At 17.9% G+C, this 13,338-nt stretch overlaps 4 protein-coding genes across 4 annotated transcripts; 2 read left to right on the plus strand and 2 right to left on the minus strand.

Moving 5' to 3' along the window:
- Positions 1 to 516: 516 nt before the first annotated feature.
- On the minus strand, positions 517 to 2,133 carry PADL01_0512400 (GTP-binding protein, putative; the record flags this gene model as incomplete). Its single annotated transcript, XM_028685485.1, has 6 exons — positions 517 to 786; positions 1,033 to 1,308; positions 1,448 to 1,540; positions 1,684 to 1,782; positions 1,885 to 1,967; positions 2,082 to 2,133. The coding sequence occupies 6 exons, from the start codon at positions 2,131 to 2,133 to the stop codon at positions 517 to 519; spliced, it is 873 nt and encodes a 290-aa protein (XP_028536979.1).
- A 900-nt stretch (positions 2,134 to 3,033) lies between these two features.
- On the plus strand, positions 3,034 to 3,702 carry PADL01_0512500 (mitochondrial import inner membrane translocase subunit TIM16, putative; the record flags this gene model as incomplete). The annotated part of the gene is made up of 2 exons (XM_028685486.1): positions 3,034 to 3,117; positions 3,412 to 3,702. The coding sequence occupies 2 exons, from the start codon at positions 3,034 to 3,036 to the stop codon at positions 3,700 to 3,702; spliced, it is 375 nt and encodes a 124-aa protein (XP_028536980.1).
- A 661-nt stretch (positions 3,703 to 4,363) lies between these two features.
- PADL01_0512600 (deoxyribodipyrimidine photo-lyase, putative) lies at positions 4,364 to 7,734 on the minus strand (the record flags this gene model as incomplete). Its single annotated transcript, XM_028685487.1, has 2 exons — positions 4,364 to 5,057; positions 5,291 to 7,734. 2 exons carry the CDS (start codon positions 7,732 to 7,734, stop codon positions 4,364 to 4,366), a joined length of 3,138 nt encoding a protein of 1,045 aa, XP_028536981.1.
- Positions 7,735 to 9,982: 2,248 nt separating this feature from the next.
- On the plus strand, positions 9,983 to 12,524 carry PADL01_0512700 (6-cysteine protein; the record flags this gene model as incomplete). The annotated part of the gene is made up of 2 exons (XM_028685488.1): positions 9,983 to 10,590; positions 10,925 to 12,524. 2 exons carry the CDS (start codon positions 9,983 to 9,985, stop codon positions 12,522 to 12,524), a joined length of 2,208 nt encoding a protein of 735 aa, XP_028536982.1.
- Between the last annotated feature and the right edge of the window lie 814 nt (positions 12,525 to 13,338).

A 13,338-nucleotide genomic window follows, 5' to 3' on the forward strand; every position in this document is an offset into this window, starting at 1 on the left:
AAATATAGGAAAGGATTTCTTTTTTTTTTTTTTTTTTTTTTTCTTTATTAAAACTTTTTTAAATTTGGTTGATAAAATTAAAAATAAATATATTATATATATATAATATAGCATTACAAAAAAAATACTAGTAGAAATATATAAATAAAAAAAAATAATTTAATTAAATGTTAAAATAAAAACATATTAAAATGAAACCTTAAAAAAATATATTAAAATAAAAAATTAAAAATCACGCCACCATATAAATTATTTTAAATAAGTGACAACATATATATATAATATATATATAATATAGATATATATTGAATAACGTATATTTTATATATATAATTATTTTCTTTTCATTATATCAATGTATCTCCATATCATTCTTTTCTTATTTTATAAATTATTAATTATTATTTCAATAATAATACTTCTCTACATATAAATATATATATATATATATATATATATATATATATATATATATGTAATACCTGAAAATATTGTGCATACTCTTTAATATACTTATCATTTCAAATGATCATTTTTTTGTTTGTTTTTGGAACTCATGTTATCCAACGCTATTAAACTGATGTTCGCTCGTAATTCCTGAATTCCAAAATATTTTAAACTTGAAACATTATGTATATATTCATTTATATTAAAGTCACACATTTCGTAATTCAAATTATTGTAGTTCTTATTTTTATTTTTATTTTCATTGTATACTTTTACTTTCTTTTTATAATTATCAATAACAGAAAGGATCTTGATCATTAAGTTATGCAATTCATTTACCTGAACAAAAAAAAAAAAAAAAAAAAAAAAAAAAAAAAATAGCTAGCTATCAACTAAAAATATATACCAATTAAATTATACATATATGGCATAATAAAGAAAAGTATATTAGGAAAAATAAATTGTATAAATTCTTATTCTTCAAAAAAAAAAAAAAAAAACATATATATATATATATATATATATATATATATATATATATATATATATATTTATGTATATTTATTTATTTATTTATTTTGTTACTTTAAGTTTGTCAATTTTAGTTATGATAATTTGGAATGGTATTTTTTTTGTTATTAGCATATCTAATAAAATAAAATCATAAGTACTAAAAGATTCAGTGGATTCAATTAAACACAAAGCACGTTTTAAGTTCTTTGCTCTATTTAAATATTCTTCAATTAATATAGACCAGTTATTTCGTAATTCCTTTGATACTTTTGCATATCCATATCCAGGTAAATCCACAATTGATAAATAATTTAATAAATTGAAAATAAATAAATGTCGAGTTCTTCCCTGCACAATTTTTTTTTTTTTTTTTCATAAAATAATGAAATGAAAATAAGAAAAATAAATATACACACATATAAATAAATAAATATATATATATATATATATATATTTATATATCAATGTCTATGTGTTTTATATTTACTGGTGTATTGGATGCTTGTGAAACTTCTCTATAATTCAGTAACGCATTTATTAAACTGGACTTTCCAACATTTGAACGACCAAATATAGCTATCTATATGTGAAATATTTAAATAAGATAATTAAAATAAAACATACATATATAATATATATATATATATACATATGTGTAACATATTTTAAGTCTTATATTTTTAAGAACTTTTAATTTCATTTTATTTTTTATAAATTGTATACTTGAGGAATATTTGATGGTTTATATTTATGAATTGTTTGAGCTACATACACAGGATGTGCAATAATTTTAGAATTAAATATTATATTTGCTTTTTTAATCTACAATAATATGAAGAAAGTATAAATGTACACATAATATATATTTACATAAACATTTATTTATTAATTTTTTTTTTTTTTTATTTCTTTTTAAATTAATACATATTCGTCTCCTAGCCAAAATGGATTTTCTTCATTATTTAAAAAATTAATGTTTAGAAATGGTTTAGCTAAATAAGGTATTACTATAAAAAAATAAAATATATATATTATATTATATATATATATATATATATATATATATATATATTTTTATTTTACAAATTTCCTTTTTTTTTTTTTTTTTTTTTCCTTTATACCTTTTGTAGACGTTTCATTTTTTATGAATACACGTTTGGATATACTTATCATTTTTATAATGGTAACTTTCAATGAAATTCATTTTATTTCATTTTATTTTTTATGGAGAAAAGACCTCTGATATAAATATAAAAAAAAAAAAAACTCGAAATAAAATAGAAATTCACTTCATATTTGTAAATAACAGTAATAAAATATTTTATTAAAATATTCAAAAAAATATAATATCATATATATTACATGGCTTAATAAAGATGTATAAATATAACATTATATTACTTTTTTTTGAAATGATAAAAAAATATGGTATATATTTTTTTATATATACAGAAAAAATTTATTGAGCACATATAAAATTATAACATCTTAAATATAATATTATGATAAATATATATTATATATATATATATATAATATTTATATAAAATATTATTATATATCTATTAATTTTTTTCCATTTTTTTACATATAAACAAATAAATAATTATATATATATATATTATAATCCTTATTACATGAAAAAAAAAAAATAATAATAATAATTTTTTTTTTTTTTTTTTTTTTTTTTTTTATTATTATTATTATTATATATAAAAAAATTAAAATATAACTTTATTCATTTGAGGAATTATCAAAATTATGTTATTTTTCTTATCCACCTTTATTTTTTTATATCTATTATTTATTTTGTAATAACCTTTATACATTTGTAATTTTTTTTTCATTCCCTTTATATATATATATAATATATACAATCTAATTAATAATGGCAAGATTTAATATGTAATAATAAATATGTTCATTGTGATATATTGTCATATAATTATTTTAAAAGAATAGAATAATAAATGTTTTCATTTATTTTTTTTTTTTCATTTCTTTCTACATAAACTGGAAGCAATATAAAAGTCAAGATATTTAGCAAAAAAAAAAAAAAAAAAAAAAAAAAAAATGTTACCGTTTAGACCTTTAAGTCAGTTTGTTTTTCAGTTTTTGATCATAACATCAACAGCATTGGGCAAAGCATTTATACAAGTAAGTTTTAAAAAATGAAAAGGATTAAATATAAATAAATAAATAAATATATATATATAAACGTAGTAGTTATTTATAAACATTCTAGTTACCCCAACAACATCAGTATATTCATGTAGATATTAAAATAACAATAAACGTGTACATTGTTTTTATTTATTATTTTTTATATTTTTAAAATTGGGAATTTCTGAAAAAATCAATAAATAAATATATTATATATATATATATATATATATATGTTTATATTTTTATTTAATGATTTATTTGATTTGTTTGTACCTATTTTTATAGGCTTATAGAGAAATAATAAAAAATAAACACAATACACATTTTATAAAAGAAAAATACAACCCTTGTATGAATATAGAAGAAGCTTTAAATATATTAAACGTGGATAAAACCAAAATATATAAAAATTTAAATAAAGAAGAATTAATGTCTTTAAAAGATGAAATAACAAATAGACATTTGATTTTAAATAAATTAAATGAGAAAAATGGACCATACAATGGTTCTGCTTATATACAAAAAAAGGCCAGAATTGCAAAGGATATTTTGTTTCAGCATTTAAAATTACAATAAAAAGAGAAAACAACAAATATATACATATATATATATATATATATATATATGTGTGTATATATATGTGTATGTATATTTTTGATGTACCTTTATATTTGGTTACTATATTTTAATTTATTTTTAATTTTTTTTTTTTTTTTTTTTTTTTGTGATGTATAAAAATATATACATATTATTTATATATATTTACATATTTACATATTTGTATTATTAAAATTCTGAAATTTTAAACCCTCAAAATTAATTTTTTTTAAATTATATATATAAAAGAATAGCAGATAAGTTTGTATATTAAAATATAAATTTATGTATATCTGTAATTCATATTTTATTATGATAAAATAAAATTAAAATGCAACTATATTATTATGCACAATTAGAAAATTTATATCAATATATTATTTATTTTTTTTTTATATATATATTTTTATCTATAATTTATTTTGAAATTGTTATCATGTTTTGTTTTTTTTAAATAAACTACGCATAATATAAATATAAATAAATAAATAAATAAATATATATATATATATATATATATTAATATATTAATATGTTAATATAATGTATATATACTGGACGACAAAAAAATGTTAAATATGTTTATATATATACATATACATGTTAGTACCATTTGATTATAATAACTTGAAGAATCAAATTATTTCTTTTCACGTTTTTCTTTTCTGCATTGTGGTAAAGTTAAATTATCATTTTTTCTTTTTCTTATATAATTGGAAAATGTTATGGTTGGTATTTTCTGAACAATTAAGGCGTTTTCTTTTCCTCTTGGATATTTTTGCATGTAATAGTTAATATCAAAATGTCTCTTACAACTATTATAATTCATATATCTAATTTTTCCGAATATATTTCGTTCATTCCAACTTTGATCATGTACTGCCATAATTGAGGACATTATTGAAACATATCCATATGGACTTTTTGCATCAATAGAAAAATCATCATTTAATTTCATGGCATATTTTAAAGCTGTTTTCGAATTACCTGACCAGTTCAGAATTTGTTTGCACCAATACATTCTCAAAAATTCATGAATTATACCTTCATTAATTAATTGCAATTGAGCACAATTCCATAAATCTTCATGTGTCTTAGCATTTTTGAAATCTTCATAATCATATAAATATTCTCTTTTATCTGCATCGTGTTTTTTTAAAGAATCTTTTGCCCAGTCTTTTCCTCCATTAAAATTGTCATAATTTTTATTGTAATAACAGAAATTGTCAGCTAGCTCTTTTTTCATTACAATTTCTTCGTTGAATGTTTCTTTTCCACGGATGGTGTTAATGGAAGGGAAGTTGTGTGCGTACTTGTTGACTTCCAAAACACACCTAAAAAAAATAATAAAATGAAAAAAATAAAAATAAAAATAAAAAAATATAAAATAATGTAATACATATATCTTCAACAGGGTTAAGAATAATACAAAACGGAAGGTATAATATATATATATATATATATATATATATATATATATATATGTGCATATATATTAATGGGAAGATATATATATATACATATATATATATATATTTTTTTTATTTTTCCAAATTTTTCCTATTACCTTTGAGATGAGATAATTCCAAAGTTAATATAAGGTGTCAACAGATTAGTCATTTCACTGTTGGGATCATTTTTCTTCAAGTTATATTTTTCCAATTTGTATGAACAGAAATTTTGTAATGTTTCATGAGCCTTTTCCTCAGTACATACAAAGTTCAATAAGACAGGACAAGGAATATATACTGTGAGTTTATTAAAAACTTCAGATATAGAAAATGGTTCAGGATATTTGATAGTTTGATCAAACATTTCTAATTGTATAAATTCAATAAGAAAAGTTGAAAGATGTGTTTGTATTTTTGGTTTTATAGTTCTTGAAGAATTTTCTTCTATATTAGATGTTATCCACATGGGAACAATATTATGTGAATCCACTTGAATTATTTTTATTTTTTTTTTATTTGATAATTCTACTAAATTTTGTATAAATGTTTTAGTCTCATTTAAGGGATTAAAATCACAAATAATAGTTTTTATTTCATGAATTCTTAGAAATTCCATAAATTCATCTATCATATAAATTGCTAATACATAAAATGGTATATTCAATTGTTTTTTCATGTTTTCTTCTAAATTTTTTAAAACTTTTAATTTGATATCTATATGTCTTTTAGGAAATTCTTCTTTTCTATTTAAATAGGTACATGCATATAAATTAGTTTTTTTTTTTTTGGCTTGTTCATATGCATATATGAGGGCCCAGTTATCTTTAATCCTAAAATCTCTCGTTAATAATAAGAGAACATTATTTTTATTATAATCACATGAATTATGTTCAGGACTTATATTGTTGCTATTCATATTATCACATGATATATTATTATTCAAAAGATTGCCACCATTTGTTATCTTATTATTTTTTGTAATAGATTCATGAGATAATAACAACTCCTTAAATTTTCCAGCAGTTTGATTATTTCGTATGTTTGTTGAACCATCTTTAGAATGTTCGAATGATGTCAAGCATCTAACTCTCTTATTCAAAATATTTAATTTAGTTTCTAAAGATGTTTCATATGGATTTTTTTTTTTTTTTTTATCACTAATGAGAGTGGTTTCTTTAATAGTATTAGTAGCAAATGAACATATATTTAGTGTATTCTTTTTAGATACCTCTGTGTTACTTTTTTGTTTGTTCAAATCTTTTCTTAATATTTTTGAACTACAAGTTAAATTTTTAGTATTATTATTATCGTTATATTTTGTCTTTCTATCATTTCCTTTATTCTGTTCTTTCTCATTAATTGATTTAATAATTTTTGTCACTTTATTATTTTGAGATGTTATAAGTGTGTTTGTAGGGGCATTATTTTGTGAGGGAATAGATATATTATTTTGTGAGGGAATAGATATATTTTTTTGAGAAGGAATAGATATATTTTTTTGAGAAGGAATAGATATATTTTTTTGAGAAGGAATAGATATATTTTTTTGAGAAGAAACAGATATATTTTTTTGAGAAGGAATAGATATATTTTTTTGAGAAGGAATAGATATATTTTTTTGAGAAGAAACAGATATATTTTTTTGAGAAGGAACAGATATATTCTGTTGAGAAGAAACAGATATATTCTTTTTCCAAACAATATATATATTACTTTTTGAAGATGTATTTATATGATTTTTTTCTTTTACACTTATATTATTTTTTTCAGTAGGTTTATTATGAATTTCATTTTTTTTCAAAATTTTTGTATTTGAAATATCTTCATTAAATTGTTCTGTAGATAATATATTATTAGTTGTTTCTTTAGAATATAATTCTTCCTTTTCTTCTTTTTCTTCATTTATATTTTTTTTTTTTTTTTCAATATTTCCTTTTGATTGTTGAATAATATTTTTCTCTACCTGTGAAAAAAAGGAAACTTGTTTTTTTTTATTTTCATCTGTTAAGATAGATGATATATCTGTCTTATTACCTTTTTCAGATAATATATTTTCATCTTTATTTACATTCATATTAAGTATATTATTTCTCATATTATTATTATTATCTTTTAGTATGTCTTCATTATTTATTATTATGTTTTTTTTTTTTTTCTCGTTCACATCGTTTTCCTTTTCATTTGTTGTAATTTCTTTTTTTTCTTCATCATAAGAAGACATTAGATCCATTCTTTTGGATTCTTCTATGATTGAAATATCATTTTTATTATTTTTTTTGTCAGATATAGTAATACCTTTATTTATATGTACCTGAGGTTTATTATCATTTTTCATATTATTATTGCCATTTCTTAATATATCTTCATTATTTTTTATTATGTTTTTTTTTCTTTTCTCATCCAAGCTATTTTCTTGTCCATCTATAATTATTTTTTCCTTTTTGTTTTCTTCATTTAATTTTTTTATATGTTGACATTTCTCCAAGATATTAGAATCTTTATTTTTAAGGGGTTCATACAACATGACATCTACTTTATTATTATCCTTATCACTTGCCATGGTCATATCTTTGATAACAGTTAATATATATAAATGAATATAAATAAATATATATATAAATGAATATGTGTTAACGTTGGTTATTATAAATGTGTTGTAAAAAAAATAAAACTACTACAATGTAAATGAAATATATATATAAATATAAATATATATATATATAATATATATATATATATTCATTTATAAAAAAATATAAAAGAAAGGTACTATTAAATATATATGCTAATAGGAACATTCATATAATAACATATAGATATAATATATATAATATATATAATTATGTGTATAAAAAAAAATATACATATAAATACAATTTTTTTTTTTTTTTTTTTTTTTTTTAAAGGGATATAAAAATTGTTGTAATTATATATATACACATATACATATATATATATAATATGTGTGATATACATTTATATAATTAAATAATATGAATTAAAATAATAAAATTAATATATGAAATAAACCAGCAGGGTATTCACATATATTCTTATTATATTCATTTATATATAACAAGTGTATTCAAAGTAAAAAAAAAAAATAATAATAAAATAAAAAATAAATAAATAATATATATTATAAATATAATATATATATATATATATATATATATATATATATATATATATATATATTATTAATATATAAAAACCAGATCAATTATACTGTATAAGCATATAAAATATTATATATTTTTTTTTTTATTTATCATATGAATATATTATATATAATTATAACACATTTTTGAATCATATTCTAGAAATCATACTAAAATGTTAATATATATATATATTTATATTTATGATAAAATAAGAATAAAATTTATTATAAAGTTTATCGTAATAACAAATATATATAACATAATATATAAATGAAATATTAAATTATTTATTTTATATATATATAATATATATGGATAAAATAAAAAATTAATATATTTTTTTAATATTTTTATTTTCATCAAATTAAAATATAAAAATATAAAATATAATATTGCAATTATAATATGATTATTTTAAGTCATATAAATGTGTACATAAAAAAAAAAAAGAAAAAAGGTATGTATTTATATATTTATATATATAGTTTCTTTTTTTTTTTGTACTAAAATAGTTTCCCTGTACCTTTTTTTTTTTTTTTCAAACATACGTATTTTAAAAAAAAAAAAAAAAAAAAAACTATAGATGTTAAAATATATATAAATATAATAAGCATACATATATATAAATAAAAATGTTTATATTATTTAATTTATTATTATTATTTTTTTTTTTTTTTGGTCGCAAAAAAAGGACGTCAAGTTGAAACGTTTGTCGTACTATATATATAATAATTAAAGTACAGTTTATTTATTTATTTATTTTTTATTTTATTTTATTTTTTTTTTTTCTGTTGATATTATTTTTTAGGCATAAATTCTTATAAGTAAAAGAAATATATAAAAAAAAAAAAATAGTAATAATAAAACACACACACATACATAATATATATATATATATATATATAGATATAGATAAGATCCTATTCTTGGGTCATTGTTATTATAAATATGTAATAAGGTATCTATGATATATATATATATATGATAATAAAAAAAAATAAAATTCTTTTCTTTTTTTTCTTCTTCATTACTATATTATGATAATTATGTAAATACATTTTTATAAAAAAAGTTATTTAAGATTGTGAACATTTAAAAAATCAGAAGCTATTTTTTTTTTTTTTTTTTTTTTTTTTTTTTTTTTTTTTTTTTTTTTTTTTCGGTCTATATTGTTAAAAGAATGTTCACTTATATTCTTTTATTAAATAATATCAAATGGTATTATATATACATACATATATATATTATTTATTGAGTATGTTTGTATTTATTTTTGTGTACTTAATCATAGGTAAAAGTACATAGATATATATGATGTATATACATTAAAAAAAAAAAAAAAAAAAAAAAAAAAAAAAATATATATATTATATATATGTATATTCTTCCATATTTTGATGTTATACTTTTTATTAACTTGGTCACTTGCTTTTTCCTTAAAAAAAAAAAAAAAAAAAAAAAAAACATACATATATTAATATATATATATATTATATAATACCCATTTGCAATATTATAATAATATGATTATATAATTATGTGTATTATTCTATTTTATGTAAAAGCAAAATATATATTATAACCCACACGTATACACATATATCATCCTCCCCTTTTCTTTTCTTCTCTTTTCTTTTTAAAAATATGACGTTCATATTAACCTTCAGTCAGTTTATCCTCTACACACATGTATTATTAAACATGTGTTATGGTTTCTATTTTGATCAAACAGAAGAATTAGTTGTAAAGACTACTCATAGTGATATATGTAAAAGAGAACATCATTTAAGTTTCAACAATGAAATAATAAAGTTATGTTTGTTCTCTCAACGTGCTGGTGTTAATTCTAAATATAATCTTATAATGAATACATTAAAAGAAGAAAAGTGGGAGGAGAAATATAGAATTTTAAAAGATAATACATTTAAAATTATTAAATATTTCTATACATTTGTAAATAAAAATGAATTAGTTATAATATTTTGTTTTAATAAACTTATAAATAAAGCACCTTATGAATGTCATAGATCTATTTACAAAGTGGATGACAAAAAAAATGAAGAAAAGAGAGTTACAATTAATTATAATCACATAGATCCTTTATCATTAGTTGATTATACATCTAATCATTTTGAATTCTTGGGTACTTCCTATTTATTAATTTGTGGTATTAATGAAAATAGAAAGTTACCTCCAGCTTCTCGTATCTTTATTTTATGTCGTGCTAGCAAGGATTCTGGTCTAACATGGGGGTAACAACAAAAGACAAAAATAAGAAATATTATGTTCATATAAATAAAAATATATATATATATATATATCAATATGTGTATGTATATACGCCTTTGTTTTTGTCTTTGTTTTTGTCTTTCTTATTTCTTATTTTTTATCTTTCTTATTTCTTATTTTTTATCTTTCTTATTTCTTATTTTTTATCTTTCTTATTTCTTATTTTTTATCTTTCTTATTTCTTATTTTTTATCTTTTTTATTTCTTATTTTTTATCTTTCTTATTTCTTATATTTCTTATTTTTTATATTTCTTATTTCTTATTTTTTTATATGTATTCCCATATTTCTCTCCTAGATTCACTTTCTCATTCTATTACCAGCAAGCCAAAGAAAATGTTAACTACTCCAATGTTGTTCCCAAACTTTTCTACAATGAAATCGGATTCATCTTTTCTTCTTCAGAGAATTCTTCCAAGAAATATATTAGATGCACTTATTTAGAAGGATATCACTTCGATTGTAATGATATAACGTTTATAGAAGATAAATATTTGTTAGATGTGACAAAAATAAGAGGTTATTATTTAACTATTTTATCAAATAAGAAAGATAAAAATGATAATATAAAATTGTGGTACATCTATAAATCTGTAATAACAGAAAGCATGAATAATAATATTACAAATGTTGGAAAAGAATATAAAGAAGGGAATTTATTTTTATTAAATGATTCAACCGTTTTATATAATTATGTAAATGAAACAGATAGTTATGTTTATTTAATAAAACATAAAGGATCTGTAAAACATTGTACTTTATTATATTTAAAAAAAGAATATGCAAATCCAGGTTTTATAAAAGAAATAGTAAAAAATCAAACTAAATTAATAAAAGATAATGATCATAATAATAATAATAGACATGTTTGTAATATTAATTATGATGATTTATCTGTTAATGGAAATGATAGATATTTCACTGTAAGTGTATATAACGGTGTAAAGACAGATATCAAAAGTTGTTTTTATTTTAGTTATGATAATATATTAGAACCTGTTAATATAATAAATAAAATTGTTAAAATATATGAATATAGTAATTATTCTGTATATGCATTTTATATTAATAAAGATATAGAATCATATTTTCTTTTTAATAAAAAAATGGAATGTTTTCTAGGAGATAATTTCTATATATATCTAAATATTAATTTTATAAATACATATAAATTAGATAATTCATTTGATACGAATGAAAGAGTAATTAATTTATATCCAGATAATCTTATTTATTATAAAATACCAAACAATAATTATAAAAATACATTCTTATCAAATATTCATTTCCCATCATATACAAAATATATACAAGTAAATGATAAAGAATATATATTCAAATTACCTTCATATATTGAACAAGATATTAATACAGAATTATTTTTTCTTCAGAAGGTTAATAAGTTTTATAAAAAAAAAACAATTATTCATAAAGGTGGTCATAACAATCAATTAGTTTTAGGTATCGATTTTTCAAAAAAAAATGATATCTGTTCTTATGCATATTCCAAATCATCATGTGAGTATACACATATAGATATTAATAAAATTAATATTAAAGTTCCTATGAATCAAGATATTACATCTGATATAACATTAGCAATAATATGTCCAGTAAATAAAAAAAATCAAAACGTATGTTTTCATCATACATATGACAACGGAAAAAAAGTATTAATTAGAGATCATCTATATGATAGAAATGGATATTTAAATGTATATCCTAAAATTTATATTTATACACCTCAATTAGATCACTTATATGAAGAATCCAAACTAGTTATAAGAAAAGAATTTATTGAAATATTTAAAAATAATAAATGTAATTATAGAAATGTTATCTTATGTAAATGTTATGCAAATAATATGTACTATGATATTACATTTAATTTAATATAGAATCAACGAATGAAGTTCTTCTTTTTTTTTTCTACCCACACAAAAAAATTAGATAAGTTCAAAAAGTAAGACACGCACACACATATATATATTATGTATTCTTAGTGTCTATTTAAATATTTATACAACATTTAATATACATTCATAATTAAATTTTTATATATTCATTTTTCAAACATATAATAGATTATATCTATACGATTATTTAATTACATTTTTTCCCCCCTTAATTGTCTATATTTAAATAAATAACAACACAAATATATAATATATATATATATATATATATATGGGTGTATATTAAATTTTTTTTGATAAATTGAATTTTTTCATCAACAAATAATTTATTATATATAAATATAACATATATGATATTATATGTTATGTATATCTACTCATATTTTTTTTTCATCCCATTATATATATATATATATATATATATATATATTTATATTTATATGTTGAATTTACAAGTACATATCCTTATGAACTGTATAATATTAAGAATAAAATTTTAATGTAATTATCTTATATAAGAAAATCAAAAAAATAAAATAAAATAAAATCATATTAAAAAGATGGTACATTTTGAATATGTTAACTTAATAAAAAGGATGATATTATAAACAATATATTATTAATATGTAGATATATATATATATATATATATATGTTTATATGTTTATATTTATATCTTCAAAGGATGAAGGATTTTCTTTCGTCAAATGATTATATATCAAGTATAATTAAATAATTACAAAAAAATTATTGTATTATATATTATATTATATATTATTTTTTATTTTATTTTATT

Source organism: Plasmodium sp. gorilla clade G2 (genome assembly GCF_900097015.1).
Source record: "Plasmodium sp. gorilla clade G2 genome assembly, chromosome: 5".
NCBI classification, from domain to species: Eukaryota; Apicomplexa; class Aconoidasida; order Haemosporida; family Plasmodiidae; genus Plasmodium; species Plasmodium adleri (nom. inval.).